Source organism: Protopterus annectens, chromosome 7.part0 (assembly GCF_019279795.1).
Source record: "Protopterus annectens isolate FY-2018-M chromosome 7.part0, PAN1.0, whole genome shotgun sequence".
NCBI lineage: Eukaryota > Metazoa > Chordata > Ceratodontiformes > Protopteridae > Protopterus > Protopterus annectens.
Genome location: NC_056739.1, coordinates 1,702,304,432 through 1,702,326,350, shown reverse-complemented (window position 1 = coordinate 1,702,326,350; position 21,919 = coordinate 1,702,304,432). Strand labels below are relative to the sequence as shown.

The 21,919-nt window shown below is 42.5% G+C and overlaps 1 protein-coding gene across 2 annotated transcripts in view; it reads left to right on the top strand.

The window, feature by feature from the left end:
- Window positions 1-6,634: 6,634 nt before the first annotated feature.
- Window positions 6,635-21,919, top strand: part of BBS1 (Bardet-Biedl syndrome 1) — a 1,329,035-nt gene continuing 1,313,750 nt past the window's right edge. Inside the window, exon 1 of one of the 2 annotated variants that reach the window (XM_044078217.1) lies at window positions 6,635-7,177. In XM_044078217.1, coding sequence (XP_043934152.1) covers window positions 7,149-7,177 — 29 coding nt within the window. In that variant the 5' untranslated portion in view covers window positions 6,635-7,148. The remainder of the gene's footprint in view (window positions 7,178-21,919) is intronic. The other variant, XM_044078216.1, reaches the window with a different exon arrangement.

The following is a 21,919-nucleotide window of genomic DNA, read 5'->3' as shown; positions in this document are numbered from 1 at the left end:
TACGTCTGGCAGAAGTAATGGCAACTAAGAATAAAGTCTTCCAGGACAAGTATTTGAAGTCGCAAGTAGAAGCTGGTTTGAAGGGTGATGTTGTTAAAGCTTGTAAGACTAAAGTCAAATCCCATGGTTGAGTGGGTTCTCTAAAAGGAGGTTTTAGATGAAAAACGCCTTTTATGAAGGTCCTGCATAATTTGTGAGACATGAGAGAAGAATCCTGGACCCCACTGTGGAAATTAAATGGCGGCCAAGTGAACTCTGATCGTGGAAGCAGAAAGACCAGACTGGAATAAATCAGACAGATATTCTAGCACTATGGGCATTGGTGCTGAGAAAGGATCTATCTGTTTTTCTTTTAGCCAGATAGTAAACCTCTTGCACTTGCTGAGGTATGTATTTCTGGTAGATGGCTTATGAGATGCAATGAGGATGTCACGTACAGGCAAGGATAGATCATTCTGCCTGGCAATCACTGGAAATGGAGAAGCCAAGCTGTGAGCTTTAGGCTGTTTAGGTTGGGTTGAATCAGGTTTGTGGATGGGAGATCAAGTCTGGGGTTGAATTGATAGTCCACGGTTGATCTAGCAGGTGGGGCCACAGGAAGGGGAACCAAATCTAATGAGGCCAAAATGGAGCTATGAGGATTAATTTGCTCTTCAACCGGCGGGCTTTCTTCAGGATCTGGGGAATGAGGGGAAGAGGAGGAAATGCATAAAGTAGACCCGAGGGAAAATCGTGGACTAGAGCGTCCCTGGGTGACTGTCCCCGAGGGGGAATCAGGGTGAAAAAATTGCTGCATTTGTAATTGGTTGGGGAAGCAAAGAGGTCGCAGCAAGGACGAGCCCAACGGTTGAAAATCTCCGCCGCTATCAAGGGATTCAGGGACCACTTGTGAAGTTGAAGAATGCACCTGCTGAGTCTGTCTGCTATCACGTTGGAACTCTCGTGAATGTGCGTCGCTAGAAGAAAGCGGTTTGTAGCCATCGCCCATTGCCATAATCTCATGGCCTCTTGGCAAAGGGGATAAGACTTCGTTCCACCTTGCTTGTTGATGTACCAGACCACCGCCATGTTGTCTGATTGAATGGCAATGGTCCCAGACGGCAACAGGGGATGAAATGCTTGCAATGCCAGAAGCACAGCCCTCAACTCCAGAACATTTATATGCAAATGGGCCTCCATTTCGGACCACGTACCTTGGACAATCTTTACCTGAAATAGGCCCCCCACCCCATCAGGGAGGTGTCCGTGGTCACTGTGGCCATGGGCTGTTGTGGGGAGAAAGTACGGGACCATTGAAGCGGATTCTGAGACAACCACCAATTTAAGTCCTGCTTGCACCTGTGAGTTATCCGAATCTTGGCTGAAGGAGGGAGCTGAAAGGGGTACCACTGAGTTAGTAACCACTGTAGAAGCCTCGTGTGAAACCTGGCCAGGGAAACAATTGTAATGGAGGCTGCCATGGAAACCAACAGCTGTAGAACCGAATGATCTGAGGATTTCTCCTTTGAGAGGATTGGAATCAATTGCTGTCTCAGTCTTTGAATTCTGTGCTCCGGAATGGATGCTCTGCAGTTCTTTGTTTTCAGGAGGACCCCTATGAACTCTGTGGATTGAGACGGGGTGAGACTGGATTTTTGCCAGTTTATGGTTATGCCTAGCCTTTCTGTGGTGTAAAAAGAGAAAGCCAGGGCTTTTTCTAATAGATGACTGGTGGAGGCGGTGATGAGCCAGTCGTCTAAGTATGGAAAAACCTGGAATCTCTGTAGTCGTAGGAACACTGTGACGACTGCCATGCACTTTGTGAACACTCTGGGGGCTGTAGAGAGTCTGAAGGGCAGTACTCAGAACTTATAATGACTGGTTCCCACACGGAAGTGAAGGAATCTCCTTGACTGTTTGTCCACTTTTATGTGGTAGTACGCGTCTTGAAGATCTATAGAGCACATCCAATCGTCTTTTTCCAAAAGTGGGAGAATAGACTGTATAGTGACCATCCAGAATTTCTGTACCTTTATGAATTTGTTTAACACACTGAGATCCAAAGTTAGTTGGCGCCGAATCGATGGTCTGAACCGAGGGGGAGACTGGCGTCGACACACCTATCGGCGCCGACAAAAACTGTATGGACTGTACTGTTGGTGCCAATGAAGGAATCTGAACCAAGGAGCCCCTCGGTTCCGACGCTGTATGAGGCACACTACTCGGTGCCGAAAAAGTAGATGGTGCCGATGGACTCGGAACTGAATAACTAGTCTCCGAAATTGTTGGTGCCGAAGAGGCCAAATCCGTAGTGTAAAGCTTAGGTTTTTTAGGTCTCGGCTCCATAGGGCCTCCAGCCGGAGAGGATGGAAGACACTTAGATTTTTTATAATCATCACTCCTTTTCTTGTGGGAGCTTGGAGGGGTTGAGACCTCCGTCCCAGAAATAGCCTCTGAAAAGGAAGATTTAAGTAGCCCCCTTTAAAATCAACTTATTCTTTCTTTCAATGGCAGTCCTATTAGTGAAAATCTTACAAATCCCGCAATGTGTGTCAACTGTTAAATGAGGCACACCCAAACAATAAACACATAAAGAATGTGCATCAGAGACAGGCAATTTATGGCCACGTTCCACACATCTTTTAAAACCTGGACTGCCTTTTTTATCTATCATAGTAAAGAAAGGGAAAGAAGGGTTACCAAAAAGGAATTACCCGAAGGTAAGGCCCAGAAAGATTTACCAACGATGGTAAAGGGAATAAATACCTTGTCGGTAAGAGAAAGAAAAAAAAACAAAAAAATAAGAGCACAAAGAGTAGTCGCTAGATGTGATAAGGTAAGAGATTACTAAATAACTACTTTTTTTCCTCAAAAAGTTTAGTCAAATTTTTGAAAAGATCAAAAATGTGTACTTAGCTCAAGAGAAGGAGCCTGACACGACCTAACTGCGATGCGGCAAATGAAATCTGAGGTAACAGGGAGAGGGGAATTGTGGGTAAGAGTTTAGCTCGAGAGTTTGTGGCTGACGCAAGCTTGGAAAATGTCCGGCTCGGTTCCGAGGTCGGAACCGATACCCATGCGTAAGGAATGAACGAGGATTAACATAATCAGACCAGTAATTACTTAAAGAAATCTGCATAAGCAAACTTGATGCATACATTTCATCACTACATTTGGATACTAAAATAGCAACTTAAAATGCTGCCCATTGTTCCAGATTTGCTTGGATCTTAAGGTTACTGCCTCTTTGTGAGGGAAAAGTCCCTCTTTGGACAGTCATGTCCTGTGGGAAAAAAACCCTAAAAAATGGTAAATATCCTGACATTTGAGTACAAAAAAAAATTTCAAGTTTTCTTTAATAGTTGAATAAAACAGCTAACTTGTATATGAAACACCCACATGCTATATGAAATAGCATAAGCTACTCAAATGCTATAAGAATAAGCTTTCATTTTGTCAAAAAAGTGAAGTTCTGTCCTTGGCAATGGCCGTGGGTATGTTTTGTCCTGCAAAATTTAATTTCTAAAAAAAGAAAAAATCCCACTTTGGGCATTTGAAAAGTTGGTAATTCTACAACTGGTTTAGTGTTCATGAACTGTATGGAGAACACTGGAGTGAACGCAACTCGCGTCCAGTGTTCTCCATTATTGACATTAATTGGATCGGTAGTATTTGCTTGACTGGCCCAGTCTTCCTTGAGAGGTGATGTATATTAGGGTTCATAGGTTCATACTAGGCTATCTGCCCTAGGGCATTTATAAGCCTAGCCAGAATGTGTTTGGCTTTCGCCACCCATTTTAAATTTATTTTGCTATGCCCTTTTTCGAGGTTAGTATACTGTGCCTCTGTCTAACAGTGACACAGAAGTGATACCCGGGGTAAACCTATGATCTCCCATCCACTCATCAAGATTCCTCTTGAAGAGAGTCAATGAGGGACTCTGCCTAACCTGGACTGGGATTTTATTCCAGAGTGAAGGGAGCCTCTGGGTTATGAATCTGTCCCTCCAGCATGTCCTATTTATTTCAGTGCCGAGGTTCAAGTCTCTCGAGTGCGTAGCTCGATGGGATTTGGATTTTCTGAGGTGCAGCATGTCCATTAATTCCGGGTTGGACATGGCTTTATACGTCAGGCACAGATCGCCTCTGAACAGGCGGTATGCCACTGAGTAGAGCTGGAGTTTCTTTAACCGGGCAGCATATGGCATCTGTTTGAGCCCTTTGATCCTCTTGGTGAGGTACTTTTGGGGTCTTTCCAGTTGCTGCAGGTGTCTGGTAAGGTACATTCCAATTATGGGCCTGAATGAGGGATGAGTAAAGAGGCACGGTGACCTCCCCTGATCTAGATGTGAATCCCTTCATGATTAGGTGGGCTATATAAAATGTTTTTCTAACCACTTTGGCCATGTGGTTGTCAAATGAGAGATTGCTATCAGCTTGGGTCCCCAGGTCCCTAATTACTTCTTCTGTACTTAATGGATTACCACCTATGTGGTAATTTGTGGCCACTTTGTTTTTGCCAAAGGGGATGACTATACACTTTTTGGCATTTAGCTTGAGGCCATGGCTCTGACGCCAGTTGTCTGTTTCTATGAGGCCCTTTTGGAGGATGCTTGTGTCAACTGGAGAGTCGATTATGGCGCCCAGTTTGTAGTCATCTGTGAACTTGGTCAGCCACAGTCCTTCCGTGTTGGCCTGTACCTCCGAGAAATATATACCGAACAAGAGAGGTCCCAGGACTGAGCCTTGTGGGACTCCACTTGTAACTGGTTTGGAGTCTGACATGGCTCCAGCAATTCTAATTATGTGGGTTCTGTCCTTGAGCCAGTTTGCAATCCATCTAGTGGCATAGGGGTTCATATTTAAGCTGGTGAGCTTATCCATAATGCCCGAGTGAGGTATTGTATCGAAGGCTTTTGCGAGGTCCAGGTAGGCTGTGTGGACCACCTTCCCCTCGTCAATGGCCTTGGTGGCTGTTTCAAAGAAATCAACCAGGTTTAAGAGGCAGGATCTGCCCTTAACAAAGCCGAACTGGGTAGGATCCAGTGTCTGTAGGTCCCCAATATCTTTATTTATGAGGTCCATGATGATCCTTTCCATAGCTTTGCAGACCAAGCTAGTCAGGCTTATGGGGCGATAGTTTCCAGGATCCGTTGAGGCACCACCTTTATGGAGAGGGACCACTGTTGCTGTACGCCACTCTTTGGGCACATATCCTGTAGTAAGGCTGAAATTGAACAGTAATTTTATGTTTGGGTTTAGCTCTTCTTGGAGTTCATGTAGGATGCAGCCCTGGACACTGTCTGGTCCCATTGATGCTGTGTTTTTTTGCTTTGGAGAGGGCGGCTCTTACCTGAGCATCTGAGATGTCAGCGGGGCAGCACTCTGCTGGGATAGATATTTGCCCTTTTGGTGGGGGGTTTGCGCTGAACCTGTCAGCTAGGATGTTGGCAATGTCTGTGGGTTCGGTGTATTTTTTGTCATTTTGGACTAATTCTGAGCATATCTGGGAATTACCACCCAGGTTCCTAACATAACAAAAGAAAGCCTTGTGATTATCCTTAGCGTCCTGTGCAATTTTTCTCTTGAAGCTGGCCTTAGACAATTTTATGAGTGCCCGTAGTTTTTTTGCTAATACTGATCAGTGATGCCTTCCCTTTTTGGGATTTTGCTCTATCATTTAGTAGCTTCCTCCTTCTATTGTATAGTTTGTTTATGGCTGGGGTCCACCAGACTGGACGTCTGCCTTTGGAGGATTGGGTCTTGGTTTTATTTGGGATTGCATTATCCATGCATTCCTGAAGGTGTTCATAGAATGCGTTTATAAAGGATTCTGCGGTCTGGGCCGTATTTTCCACAGGCCCAGGGGCTTTGAAGGATTCCACCTCGGTTTTGAGGAGTGTGAAATTTGCTTTAGAGAAGTTTTTCACTGTGGTTTTCTGGGCAGGGGGTGGGGTCGGGATATGAATATCCAGTGGGATTAGTTTATGGTCTGATCTTACCAGTGAGGGATACACTTCTGGTCTGGAGCATAGAGTCCCCATGTTGGTGATGATCAGGTCCAGTATGTTTTCCCCTCTTGTGGGAGTGGTAACAAGTTGTTCCATAGCATTTGAGTTTATAAATTCTAGGAAAATGAAAAAGCATAATGGTTGCAAGACTCAGTGGCCTTGAACTTCCTATAACTCTATGAATCTAGTCGTCATAGGTTGGGTTTAGTTACGTAAACGTGTATATCCGTAAGCACTCTTAAAATATGTAATTTATGAAAAAAATCGGCAGATCTAACAGAAAATGATCCCTCAACAGTTCAAATTTTAGAGAAAGTCCATGACAACACTCATATTTTAATTCTTTGCCTCAAAATTCAATTTTGTGGTAATCACAGAAAATACTTTTTAGTCAACAATCAATCCGTCACTAGTGCTATACTACCTTTTGTATGGAAAATGTATACCAATGCAAAACATGATATTCTTTTAACTTCTAAAGCGAAATAGAGCAAACTGAAACCAGACCTTGATGTCAGTTTTTAAACTGTACACGTTTCACGAGTAACAAACTCGGGAGGCCTATAAAACCTTCTGGTGTCCTGATTTAGCAAATATATCCTTACACCTAAGGTAAGTACACAGTAATGCAATCTTGTAATCTCACTGCTTTTCTACTGCGCACGCACACGCGAGCGTCGGGGGTGCTTCGGATGCACGTCGTTCTCGCATCTCCACAGCAACAGACGCTGTAGTTAGAGCAAGTATTCTCTTTTTCGTCTTTTTAAATGAGATGCGCGGTATTTTTGTTGCGATTCTTTAAAATCATTTTGTGGCGTGGTGTAAGCTAACAACAAATAGAGCGTGTGTTGCCCACCTAACCGAGTTTCTAAACCATACTTACCAAATGACTGAACGCCGCAGGTTCACACAGCATACATTCGACCACTAGTTAACCACAGTTACAAATTGCATATTAAAAATAGAGGTTTAGTAAAGCGTTACTACAATGGACAAAAATGGCAACCCATGAGACTTCATGTGTTCAGACAAGAGAACATGAAAACTGTTAGATGAACCCGTCATCCGAGAGCATTCCGCCTTTTTGTAAAACGTTAGGGATTATGTAAACTGTTATCCTCGCTGTGTTTGTACTCTGCTTTGTGGTAGGAGCAACAAAATGGATCTAACCGTGTCATCGTCTGTAAGGTGAATTATTTATTCGATTCGGACTGTTTTAATTTCTAGAGGAAAAGACCAAATGCAACCAGTGATGCATCCGTTTGATTGTGCTGATATATGCGTTCTTAATAATTAAATTTTAGTTTCTGCCTTGAAATTTTAACAGGGATTGTGATCTTTTGGCGTGGAAGTATAGAGAAGTAATATTATCTAGGGATACCCATATATGCATAGTGCTATAGCCTACAAAGTTTGCTTGGGAACAGGAGTTACTGGTCCATAGTGTTGCTATTGATTTCTACATTAGTTGTTGCTTGCTTGATTTCAGCGTTGACAGTTTCATTCGTTCCTGTTTTCCTTTGCGCTAGTGAAAGACGTGAAAAGTATGCAGGGAAGCAACCATATTTAATCTGATTTGTTCCTTTAACTGAGAGTTTGTGTGCGCCATAAAAGTCAGAATGCTTAGGCTGCTCCGCAGGAAGTATAGTATATGGGACGGGTAGATGAGAGTCAGTAGTGCTCCTTGGAATCCGCATTGCTCTCTGCCTTCCTTCTCCAACGCTGCCTATCATAATGTAGAGGAGATGACGTCAAAAAAATTGACAGCGCTGTCAAGGTTCTAATTTTACACTTATAAAAATTTTTTTTTGTTTAATATGATCCAGTTTGTTTTAACTAATATCCATAGTAATTCAATCTTAACGGTGAATGTGTTACAGATTTTTCTTCGAAGTAAGGGACATTCCTCACAGCTGAGAGAATAGTTGTCAACCTTCAGTTTCCAAAATGTGAAATACTACTCTCCTAATTGAGAACATAATGGGCAAAATGTGGAACATCTACTGACTGCCAACCATACCTTACATTTATAATGTGTCCCCCGTTATATCGGGCTTTGTCCAGATTTTTTTGCACTGAGGTTGAGAGGTATGCACCAACATTTAAATAGGAAGGTACTCCCAACATGGTTACAAGTTATTTCATGCTAGTATAAGATATTTTTGCCGAATTAATGTGAGTGAGTTCTATTTTCCATGGATGTTAGGCCGCGGTTAGTATTGTCTAGACATGCAAGTAGGTGCATGCGTGAATGGGCGTGCCTTCTTTGAAGGTTGGGCGTCAGGCTGGCAACTCGGCACCATAAAATCCACTGCCAATCATTAGCGGACGGGAGCTCCGTTGTGGCGACCCCTAACTGGGAAAAGTTGAAAGAATACTTCCGTGGCTGTTAGTTAATAAAATTCTTAATAATTAATGTGTGACAGAGACTTCTAATTTGAACAGCGAGGAATGTAGTCTTCTTTAAGACTCAAGAGGTACACTTGAGAGGTATGCAAATAGGCTGAATTAACAGTTTACTAACATTTTCAGTTATTAAATACACAGGCTGGTAAAAATGTTTTATTTCATACTTATACAAAGTATTTTGATGAATCGATATGATTCAGTATTGTTGTCTTTCATGATTGGCAGTAGATTTTCACGAAAGCAGAGGTGCCAGCTCGACGTTCAACCTTCAGCAAAGGCACGCCCATTTACGCCTGTCTTTCGAACGCCCACCCAACCGCGGGGAGGACATGCAGACTCCACACACAAGGCACTCCCCGTACTCCAGCAGAGAATCGAACGGGAGAACCTCTTGCTGTGAGGCAACAATGCTACCGCTGCACCGCCTTAGTTAAATAGTCTTTAGCACTGAATGGAGATATGATCTAGAGAGAAGAGGAATGAAGGTCAGGAGGACTAAGATTTTTGGCTTAATTAGGCAGGTGGACGTAGGATCAGAGACCTCAAGGGATGTTAATGTGTTACTTGGGCTCAGTTTGAGTCATTGAAACTTTGTAGCTAACCTGTGTTGTACGGCAGGAGGAGTGCAAAAAGAGTGGCCCAGGATGACCAGGGGACCATTGTGAAAGGTAAGTCTACAGGCAGAACCCTGCCTTGGGTTTGACGCCATTTGCAACCCAGTTTGATGATGGGTAACATTAACGATGAGTTTTAATGACCGGTGGTATGTCAAGGCTTAGCCAGATAGGTAGGTTATGGACGCCTCTAAGGTTTGGGACATTCAAAAAGCAACAATTATAGGCATGTGCTAGACAAGCCAAACTGGGTTGGATCCAAAGTCTGAAATTCCCCTATGTCTTTATTTATGAGATCCATTATGATCCTCTCCATGGCTGATAAGGGCCTGTCAAGCTACCGGGCCGTATCAGGGTCGGTGGAGGCACCGCCATGAAGTGGGACCACTGTCGCAGTGCGCCACTCCCCGGGTAATGTATCCAGAGGTGAGAGACTATGATCAAATGAGCCGCCCAGCCGGCCAACTCTGAGTTCGTATTACTACAGTCGTGACACCATCAGGTCCCATGGATGCTGTGTTTTTTGCTTGGAGAGCAGTTCCCTACTTCTGCCAGGCAAGTAGGAGATGTTTGGGGGCTGCACCGCTTTGGGGTATAGATATCTCTCCTTTGGGGAGGGGGGGGGAGGCTCAAAATTGCACTGAACCTGTATCTCAGCCAGTTGATTGGCAATGTCTGTAGGATCAGTAATCTTCACATCATTTTGAACTAGTTCTGAGCTATACATCTGGGAGTTTCCTCCCAGGTTTTCTAAATATAGCCTCAATAAAGGTAAGCCTTATGGATTGTCTTTTGGAGTCTTTAGCTATTTTTCTCTCAAAGTTTGCTTTTGCTTTGGCTTGGATGATTTTATAGGAGAGCTCTTAGTTTTTTACTCATAGTGATCGTAAAGGTGTCTTACCTTTTAAGGATTTCAAGTAGCTCTATCTTGTGGTAGCTTCCTCCTTGCTTGTTGTAGAGTTTGTTTATGGCTGGGGTCCACCAGACTGGACAGCTTGCCTTTGCGTACAGAGGAGTCTTTGTTTTGCTTGGGATTGCCTTATCCATCCGCAGTCCCAGGTGCTGGTAGAAGGCATTTGTAAGTGATTCGGAAGAGACTTGGGTACTGTTTCCGCCGCCTCGGGGGCCTTAAGCGGAGACCACACTAGTCTTTAGAAGTGTGAAATTAAAACTTTGAGAGAAGTTCTTTACTGTGGTCTTTTTATTTCAGGTGGGGGTGTGGATGAGGACTCTCCAGCCCAGAGATTAGTTTGTGATCTGATCTCACCAGTGAGGGTATACTTCGGGCGTTGAACATACTGTGCTCCCATGTTAAGTGCATGATGAGAGATCAAGTATGTTTTCTCCTCTTGTGGGGATGGTGACTCAGTTGTTCCATGTGGCGCTTGAGTTTATGAACCCCAGGAACTTTTGGGCTAGGGTGTATGGGCTTGAGTAGTGTTCCCAGTCTATATTAGAATGAGTACGAAGTCACCTAGTATGATGGTGTTTGGGGATACATTTATCCCCTCAGTGTTTCTGGTGGAAAGCCATGTGGAGGTTCCTGGAAGGTTTGTGAGGGTGGCCTGTAACATGCTACAATTTGCATAGCAGTGTCTTGCCTATGGTTAATTGCAACCTGGATGGTCTCCGATGCATCGTGGTGTTACGCTTTCACCTAATCTTGAGGTGCAGCGTGTCCTTGATGAATATGGATACCCCCCCTCCTTTCTTGGTATTGTCCGATTTCAAAATGGAACGGGCATGGTATGAGGTAAAAACCTGAGTAGTGCTGGGGTGCTCTCTAGGAGCCTTGAACCAGGTTTCTGTCACAGCGGACAGACATCGATGTTCTCGCATACTGAGAAGGGTACAACTGGAAAGTGCGTGCATTTTGTGATTGAGACTTCCTGTGCATTGGCAGCATTACCCTCAGCTTTTTTCCATTTTTGTGTTCTAGGGTGAAATTTATGGTTTTAGAATTTGAGCCTTGCCTAAAAAGGCACTTCATGGGAATGGTAAGAGCCTTTGCTAATATCCGGGAAACCCAGGGGTGACAGGTGCAGAAAGCCGGGCCCCTTACATTGAGAAACAGAAAGTGGCTTGTCCAGCATGTGTCATCCCAGGCAGACAGACATTGGATCCCCTTTGAATGACACCAGAGTTTAAGCCAAATTGTTAAAGCTGATCTACCGCATCTCTGTATTGTGGCATCATTCTTGGTGAAGGTGCAGGATACTGCTCAAGGTCAGGGTCATACCTGCCTGGGCTACATAAATCAGAGAGCTCCCTCTTTCAATGTCTCTTTTCATGTAGTCCAACGGAGAGTATCGCCTCAGGTCGCCATACACCTTAGCGTGGACAATGACTGAGTAGAGTATTTGTAATTTCATGCTGTTGAGTACCTCGGTGCTTGCTTTTATGGCGGTTGACTCTAGTTTCCGACAGGTGCAGCCTACTGTAACCCTCTCCTTACTCAGTCTGGTGCTCCGGAGACGTGACAGTGTGTCTGAACTATGGAGTCACCCAATGACTAGATGTGGCCTCTGGCTTGTGTTTGGCCTCAAGGGCTGTGACTGTTTGACACTCTGACTGTGAGGTCTAGTGTGTTGCACTGGGGTAAGTTGTGGCCCAGGTGGTAGTTGTTTGGGTAAATCTGCATTTGGTGGCCTCTGCTGTTTTGGTAGATTTTTTGATCAGAGCCTCCAGTATGTCTTTTGTGTGTTTATGTGTATGATTTGAGGTTGTGATGGTACTATGCATGAGACTGGGTCTATAGTGTGTGTGAGTAACCTTCTCCTCCTGTCTGGTCTTGCCAGTCCTATGTTGAGAGGAGCTCAGCCTCCAGTTTGGCCGTATAGTTGCATCTCTGCATGTATTGTGCTTTTATATTGTGGGAGGAGGTGAGAGGGTTGTCTGTGTACATGAGGCAATTGGGTACGATTGACTCAATATTCCTGGTGTTCACCAGCTGAGCAGGAGAGGACACTCAGCAACTGATCCCTCGACTATGCTAGAAAGGAATAGACAAAAAACTTTAAAAAAGAGATTCAGGGATGTGGGTGACCGAGAAATGGGGTTTCCTCTTTTGGGGTACTATCTATAACAAGAGTGCTGTATCAAAGGTGATAAGTACTGTAGGAGCAAGTCACTAGGTTAAAGAGATAAAAGAATAGTCTACTACGTGTCAATCGGGTAATGAGATGATCTTTTTAGTTATAGGATGCTGATTAGATCAATGTAGTATAGTTCGAGGAAGGTAGTTTTAGGGAAAATTTGAAGAGTGGACTTTAGGTAGCCCGAATAGTTTAAACCCTGCTTAACCGGCGCTGCCCTCTAGTGTGCAACAGTGGCAACTCATTGCTAAATCGCTGCTTAAACTCCTCCGCATAGCGCCGTTTAAACGCAGCGCTTAGCGGTTCTTATATCGAGGGGGAGCTGAAAGAAGCTAGGAACGACCAATAAGACTACAAGTTACTGGCTGAAACCTCACAAAACTGGACCAACAGGCAGTTGCACTGAGGTTGAGAGGTATGCACCAACATTTAAATAGGAAGGTACTCCCAACATGGTTACAAGTTATTTCATGCTAGTATAAGATATTTTTGCCGAATTAATGTGAGTTAGTTATATTTTCCATGGATGTTAAGCCACGGTGGTGCAGCGGTTAGTATTGTCTAGACATGCAAGTAGGTGCATGTGATTGAATGCCTTCTTATGCTGAAGGTTGGGCGTCAGGCCTGGCAACTTCGGCACCATAAAATCCACTGCCAATCAGTTAGCGGATTTGGAGCTCCCGTTGTGGCGACCCCTAACTGGGAAAAGTTGAAAGAATACTTCCGTGGCTGTTAGTTAATAAAATTCTTAATAATTAATGTGTGACAGAGACTTCTAATTTGAACAGCGAGGAATGTGGTCTTTTTAAGACTCAAGAGGTACACTTGAGAGGTATGCAAATAGGCTGAATTAACGGTTTACTAACATTTTCAGTTATTAAATACACAGGCTGGTTAAAATGTTTTATTTCATACTTATACAAAGTATTTTGATGAATCAATATGATTCAGTATTGTTGTCTTTCATGATTGGCAGTAGATTTTCACGAAAGCAGAGGTGCCAGCTCGACGTTCAACCTTCAGCAAAGGCACGCCCATTTACACCTGTCTTTCGAACGCCCACCCAACCGCGGGGAGGACATGCAGACTCCACACAGAAGGCACTCCCCGTACTCTAGCAGAGAATCGAACGGGAGAACCTCTTGCTGTGAGGCCACAACGCTACCGCTGCACCGCCTTAGTTAAATAATCTTTAGCACTGAATGGAGATATGATCTAGAGAGAAGAGGAATGAAGGTCAGCAGGACTAAGACAGAATATATGTGTGTGAATGAGAGGGAGGATAGAGGAATGGTGAGAATGCAAGGAGTAGAGGTGGCGAAGGTGGATGAGTTTAAATACTTGGGGTCAGTAGTTCCGAGGTAACGGTGAGTGTGGTAGAGAGGTGAAGAAAAGAGTACAGGCAGGATGGAGTGGGTGGAGAAGTGTCAGGAGTGATTTGTGACAGACGAGTGAAAGGGAAGGTCTACAAGAGGGTAGTGAGACCAGCTATGTTATATGGGTTGGAGACAGTGCCATTGACAAAAAGGCAGGAGTTTGAGCTGGATGTGGCAGAATTAAAGATGTTAAGATTTGCACTGGGTGTGATGAGGGTGGACAGGATTAGGAATAAGTATATCGGAGGGTCAGCCCAGGTTGGAAGGTTTGGAGACAAAGCCAGAGAGGCATGATTACATTGGTTTGGACATGTGCTGAGGAGCGATGCTGTGTATATTGGGAAAAAGATGCTAAGGATGAAGCTACCAGGTAACAGGAAAAGAGGAAGGCCTAAGATAAGGTTTATGGATGTGGTGAGAGAGGACATGCAGGTGGTTGGTGTGACAGAGGAAGATGCAGAGGACAGGAAGAAATGGAAACAGGTGATCTGTGGCGACCCCAAACGGGAACAGCTGAAAGAAGATGATGATGACTGAATATGAGACATGCCCTTTCAATGTGAAACAGTGAGGAATATAACATTTTTGAGACTTAAGATGATAATTATCATGAGATACACATGAGCTGTATGCTTGACAGCTATGCACACATGTTCTGTATATAGATAAGTGAAATACAGTTGTAGTCATTTGACCGAGGAAAGAAACGTCTTCATACTTACTGAGAAACCATGCACACCCATTTAATTTGGAGTTCAGTGGCCACAGCCATGCATCTGTTACACAATATGCCAGTCAGAAAAACTGCCATTTAGAAAATACTACCACATCAATGCCAGGTAATGCTAATGAAAGTTTTTGTTTGTGTCTTTTGGCTTTTCCCGGTTAGGGGTCGCCACAGCGGAACTCCGGTCCGCTAATGATTGGTAGTTGATAGTTACCAGCTCTGACGCACAACCTTCAATGAAGGTACGCCCATTCATGCATGTCTGCACGCAGAAGACGCTCTAGCTGAGAATCGAACCGGACAGCGTCTTACTGTGAGGCGACAACGCTACCGCAGCACCACCACCGCGGGTAGGTAATGCTAATGAAAGTGAGACATGGAAATAATGAATGACCACATGTGTGCACAAGGGCAGGGCTTGAAAGGCAGCAAATCTGGTAAATATAGCCACCATCTTCTCTCGTAAAATGAAACAGCAGCCCCAAAAAGTCATGCAGTTCAACTCATGACCTACAAATTGAACTTAGTTTGTTCCATGTACTGTAGTATGTAGTTAGATATCCGTTTATTACTGTTAAAGGACATGTCATCCAAAGTTCATATAAGTTTCCTACTTTAACTACCCCTGTGTAAACAGGAGTACCTATACCTCCAATGTAGGATATGCCTGAACTTTTTTTTTGGAAAAAATAAATAAAAAATACACAGATCAGATTGTTACCAAACCCACTCAAGCACATAATATTCTTGATTTGGTACTTATGAATATAACATTATCATGCACAAATTCAGTGGTATCTCCTTCCTTGAATAAGTTGTATCCTAAACTAGTAACCTTCTCCCTCAAAATCTTGAATCCATTAAAGCTAATATATCGGAATTCATGGATTCCAATGTACAGATTTCATCAAATTCTACAATGAAGTTTTAAAATTCATGTATTGCAACATCACCCCAGATTTTGCCATACCAGGTAGCTTTGCAGAGGCATTATATCCCCAGTTAGTATGTGTATAGAACTGGCTGTCCCATCCAGATCTAAATATGATGAGAAATTTAAGAGCAAATCACCCTCGTGGTCCAGTGATATAAATAAAATCTACAATAAAAGTAAAAAGCTCATTAAAGTGTACAGCAGATCAAAAGACCCACAAGTCGAGGAAGACATCAGGAATTTTACAAAAAAATTGAAAAATACTGCTTACTCTACTAAAGCAACCCACAAAGGTTAGAATCTGAAACTAAAGACAACTACATCAGAAAACTTAAGAAACAACACCTAACATTGCACTGAACTTGTACAAAATGGCACCAACAACTCTGATCCAGTGACATTGCCAAGATATTAACAAATTCAATACAAATTTTATTCTAGAATGATTATTCAAAGTCCTGCTGTCCATGACTCTCTCAACCACTGTCCCATCATCACTAAAGAACACGTTTTGAAAGTGCTGTCCAAGATATAAAAAAAAAAAAAAACTTCCTCCATAGGATCTGATACTATACCTGGCTGTACTAAACATGCCCTGGCGAAGCTACACTGTATACTATTTAACCTGAGTCTAGTAATAAGCAGCCAGTTTTGTCCCTGAGGAATGGCACACAGCAGTGGTGATGCTGGCCGCATCATGGACCCCAGGAATTATAGACTAATAAGTCTGACCAGTCTCATTTGGAAGGCCGTGGAACATATTATAACTGACATGATAAACTTATTAAAAATTTCATCAGACTGGACCTATAGCAGTTTTCTTTGAAAAGGGTAGGTAGTACTGTCTAATGAACCTGGTACTCTTCTTTGAAAGGGTAACACACGCTGTTGAGAATGGTAATGGGGTTTACTCAGCATATCTCGAGCTGACTAAGGCATTTGACACTATCCCTCATATTAGCACAATTAATAATGTTAAGTTGTTAAAACAAGGACACTCGTCCAGAGAATAAATTAATAAGTTTTGTTTAAACTAAATACACCATTTATTCTTCCTGAAGGGAGGGTTGCTGCAAAACTCACTGCGGAGATTAATACTTTGTACTGTCTGGTTTTAGGAATACTATGTGGATTATTAAGATGTCTATTCTGGCAGCCTTCTGTTATGCCCCTCAATGACATCTTGTACATGTTTTCACTGCAGTCCTCTTACACCCAGCATTTGAACATGTGCCATCTTTTGACTGAGTCCCGATATAAAAAGCTGACACACTGTGTGGTAGATGAATAAATGTCCGGTTATCTGGATCTTCATCAAACCTATTTTTGGCATCTATAAAAGAAACTTTGGTTAGTACTAGGACTTTACCATATCTTTTTTTATGCCCTCAATCTCCTTTTGTCAAATTGCTTTATTTTCCTTCCTGATGTTCCTTTTAAGTTTGTGTCTCCCTGTTTTAAATGAATGAGATACAACTCTTTTACTGTTTAGAGCCAAACTATCTAGACATTTCCTCAGAACCACTGTGAAGTTATACGTTGACAAGGGGAACCATCCACATGACAAAGGAATGGTGCCTCATGTGCACAAATGCCCGCATCCACTCCAATCTATTCTCTATTCTGTGCATGGTGGAGCTTGTAGTCATTGCTAGCTCCTTTTCTGTTGCTCATCTTATTTATTTATTTATTTATTTATTGACATTTGTTAACCGGGTTAGGCCATCTGAGCTTGTGGCCCATTTTCACTGGAGACCTTGAGGAGAAAAGCTTCAATAATACTTTATTTTTAAACTTCTGTGTAGTAAGTAAAAAGTATTGATAATAAATCATTTCAGTTAGAAAGCCAATTACACAAAGTTAAACACATTGAAGCTTGAAACAGACATGTTTTTACAGAGCAACAATAATATTTACATATTTACAGCAAGAGTTTTTTTCAACAGTATATTTGATTTAGTTAGTAAGTATACCCATAGTAGAGTACATTGTAAGCAGAGGGAGTTTAGAAATAGGGTGAATAAGGAGGGTAATGGGAGCTAAGTAGGGGCTTGACGGGCAGAGTTTAGAGTTAAATAGATGAACTTTGATTTTTTAATTTAAAGTGAGATGGGTGCATGATGGAATGTATATCTATTGGGAGATTATTCCAAGCAAGGGCAATGGAATGTTTGTAGAGGAGTTTGCCTACTGCTTTTTTTGGGTTGGTAGATGTCAAGTATTTGCTGATTAGAGGTATGAAGAGTCTGAGGCAGGGAATAGATTGAGATGAATGATGAGAGAGCAGGACAGGATGCTGGTTTGTAGAGGATGAAGTGTAACATTTGGAATTGTGACAGTACTAGTAGTTGGGAGAATTCAAGCCACTGGAGAGAGTTAACAGACAGTGACGTGAATTGTATGGAGACTCAGTGATAAATCTGGCTATCTTGTGATACGTTTGTTGTATTTGTTCAGGGTTGTAGTTTGGATGTTGGTAAATACTGGTGCAGCATATAGCAGGGATGAGAAGAGCATAGCTTGTGCAAGGACTAGTCTAGAATTTGTGGTCAGAAATTTTTTGTTGCGGTACAGTAGACTGAGTTTTTGGAGTGTCTTTTTTATACATTGGAACAGGTGTAGGTTAAATTTGAGTTCAGTGTCTATGATGACAACTAGGAGTTTTGTATGCGCTTCAGGTTGGATTATAGTGTTGTTGGAGAATATGATAGCAAAAGTAGATTTATGGTGAGTGAGAGATCAGGGAAGGAAGATTAAGAGTTTTTGTTTTTAGGGTTAAGGATGAGTAAATTATTGGACAGTCATTGTTCTGTGGATAGAAAGGTCTGTTGGGTAGCAGTATGGAGTTCAGATATGCTGTCAGAAATGGAGATGAGGGCAGAGTCGTCAGCATATTGGATGAGAGAGGACTGTTTACAGGAAGTGAAGAGGTCATTGATTAAAGACATTAAACAGGAGGGGACCCAGAATGGAACCTTGGGATACCCCAGTTGGGACAGGTATAAATGGAGAAAGGGATGACAGCCAGTTATCAGATTGCTGCCTGCAGGATAGGTAACTAGAGAACCAGTCAAGGGAGGATGAAGATAGGTTGGGATGAGCAAGTTTAGATAATAGTAGGGAGTGGCTGACTGTGTCAAAGGCTTTGGTGATGTCGAGGAAAAGAAAGGATATGAGTTTATTGTTGTCTTGGGCCTCTGCAATGGTATGTGTAAAAGATAAGAGGGCAGTGGTTGTGCTGTGGTTAGGATGGAAACCATGCTGAGTGGGGGGTGAGAAGGTCATGCTGGAGAACTCAGGAGCTGTGAGTGTATACATTTTTTTGAGGAATTTAGAGAGGGGATAAGATACCTATGGGTTGGTAGTTAGATGGGTCTGTGGAGTTACCTCCTTTATGCAGGGGAATAGTGAAGAAGGGTTTCCAAAGGGCAGGGGACAGTAGATTTCTGAATTGATCTATTTATTAGAATAGATACTGGATAGGCATTGAAGTCAGCAGCAAGTTTGAGGAAAGCTGGAGGTCGGTTATCGGTGGAGGGGAGAGCAGGGTTTGAGCTTTTGTAGAAGAGATCTGATGTATGCGGTAGGAACTGGGAGAAAAGATTTTTTGCAGAAGGGTTAGGAGGGGTTGGTAGTGTTGAGTTGCTAGTTAGATGGTATGAGTATTTGGATGGTGTCTGTAAAGTGATTGTTTAAGACCGTAGCTGTTTCCAGGGGGGATATGTTTGGATAAGGACAGGGATTTGAAGGACAGCCAGGAGAAAGAATTCTGTTAAGAGTTGACCAAAATTTCCTAGGGTTGGATTTGTATTTGTGCTGAGCAGAATTATAATAGGATTATTTGTCATTGTTGGTTTGTTTTTTAGTAAGATTTCTAAGTTGTCTATATTTGTGTGAGTGAGGTAGTGCCTTTGTTTTAATCCAGGCTTTCCAAGCACTATCTCTATTGTACATAAGGGATGTAGTTTCTTTAGAAAGCTAGGGAGCATGATTAGATTTTATTCTGATCTTCCTGGAGGGAGAAAGGGAGTTTAGGGTATTGAGGAAGATAGCGTTGAAAGTATTGACAGTGTTAAGAGGGATATTTCTGAGGATGGACCGGTCTGTACTAGCAAGAGTGGAATTGAATTAGGATAAATTAAAGTTAGAGAGCTTACGACAGTTTCTGTAAAGGTGGGGTCTGGGTGATTGGGTAGTATATCTTAGAACAGTGGTAGGGAGGTGATCGCTAAGACAGTCTGTTAGGGTAGTGGGGTTATGGTAGTAATGGGGTGAGTTGGTGAGTATCCAGTCTATGGGGCCAGAAGAAATATTTTTATGTAGGTGGATGGGGGAAGATATCAGTTGTTGGAAGCCATGTAGGTTGATACTGACTTGTGGAGAGTCCGTTTTAAGTTTGGACCAATCTAAGTTAACATCTCCTAAGATAAGGTTTTCACAGGGTATATTCTGGGAAAACCAGGATAGAATATTCTCTAAGGTGGACAAATTATTTCCAGGAGGGATATAGATAGATGTGACTACAATTTTTTTGTGGGGGTTGAGGTGACAGTTTAAGATATTTTCAGCTGAGTGGAAGTCTGGGATGGGAGAGGGAAAATGTGAGAGGTTGTGGCTATTGTAGTATAGGATGGCAGCACCACCTTCTTTTTTTGGGAATCTGTCCGAGCGATAATTATTATAGCTTGGTGGGAGAATTTCTTCGTTGGTGATGTGAGGCATAAGGCAAGAATGTGGGGGATTGTATGGGCTAACCAGGAGTGGAGCTCAGTGATTTTGTTAGGCTCCGAATATTTAGTCCATATATAGACAAGTGTTTGGATAAGGGTGAGTTTGATGAAGTGTGTGAAGAGAGAGGGGTGTTAAATGGCAGGAGAGGTGTTTGGTTTTGATGTGAGGGGGTGGGGCCTAGGTTGGGGTGCATGTCTCCAGATGTGAGTAAGTTGTTAGAGGGAAGTGTGTGTGCTGTGATAAATATAAGTACTTTGTGTAGCCTGGTTTTAGATTTGTGGATAGGAGAGAGTATTTGTAGTATACACAGTTTATGTGGACATGAGGTGGAGAGGTTGAATAGAGTTGATGAGATATGATAGAAGGATATAGTTGAATGAGTGTCATAGGCGTGTGAGGTAGGAGCGTGTGTTGGAGGATAGGGAAGATGGGTGTGATATGAAGTGAGAGTAGAGACTAACAGGAGGAGTACTGTGGAAATAAGGCGTAACATGATTAGTGTGAGGGTGTAGAGGTTTCAGACTGGGTGTGATAGGGAAGGAAGTGATGTCAATTTTAAGTTAGACAGGAAGTGGTCAGTTATTGGCTGATGGAAACAGGAAGGGGTGGGAGTAGATGGTATAAAGGAAATTGTAATGGGGTGGGTGGGAATGGGGGTAGAGTAGGGGAGCAAAGCGAGCCCCTGAGTCTCGAAAATGCAGAAAAATATTCAATCAGCCAGCAAAGAAAAGATCAGTAAAGGAATAGGGGGAGGGTAAATCAGGGCTGACAGAGCAGAAATGAGGCAGGGAAAGTACAGTAAAGCTGCGGGAAAACAGCAATAGAGGGTAATAAAAGAGAAGAGTGAAATAAAGGAAAGTAATTAGAGGAAAGAAGGGGAAAAGTGAAATGATTTGAAATTCTGCGAGAGGACAGAAAAAGTGAAAAAAGTCTGAGTGACTGAAGACAAAAGAGAGGATAACTGAAAGGGTGTAATTCAGAAGCTGGTGACCCTGCTAGGGTACATTGACTAACAATATAGTTTTAACCAAACAGTACAGTACAGTACATACTTTAGATATATTTCTTTAGGTCTTTTCAAGTATCAGGGAGACGCTTTGTTCCAGGACAGAGAACGCAGAAAGTATAAGACTCCCAGCAGGGCTGTTTCAGAGACAGAAATATGGGTAATAGGAGGAGATAGCTATGGAGAAATATAGGGAAAAAAACGGTTGATTAGTGAAAGGCTGTTCAGGGTAAGGGACGGGCTAGTAGAAACACAAGAAATAGTAAGCAAATAAGAGGAGAATAACAGTATTATACATTAGAAAAGCAAAGTTTTACAAATAAACAACTTGCACGGAGCAACAGTTCAAATGTAATATATTGCTTGCCTGGCAATTATTTCAGCAGCTAAGGATTTCATAGCATGTCAACTTAACAAAAAATTGTTTTATTCAGTAGAAACTATCAATTAGCATTTAAACAGGGAGAGCAGGTATGAGGAGGCATGGCAGTTACCACATAGGCATCCAGTTACAAAGAGAACAGCCATAAATGCCCTTCAACACTCTGCAACAAAGCAAAACTATACCAAATAATTGTTACACCTAAATTGCTACACAGTTCAGGCAATGCAGTCCAATTTACGCTCTTTTGGTGACAGAATATGCTGACCTACAAATAGGGTATGCACTGAAACACAACAGCTATGTTGCAGATAAATATTATCAGAGACAGTATAGCTAACACAGTTGGATATAATGGCAAAAGTCCAGAACAAATATAAAAAAAAGACAGTCTTGAGTAATTGATTTCAAAACCTACCTGCTAGCAAGAATTCTACAAGAAAGGTTACACTAAACTCATAATTACGATAGCCCTAAACATTACGTAGTTCTGGCAATGCATATTGCAGTTACTAAAGATATAGTAGTATGTGTAAAAAAAGAAAATTACAACGTTCTGGTAAACAATCACAGACTGATCTGTCGTCTTATAATTTGAACTCGTACCCTATACCTATCTTCCCTGATCTCATTAGCTCCAAACACTCAAGGTGGTC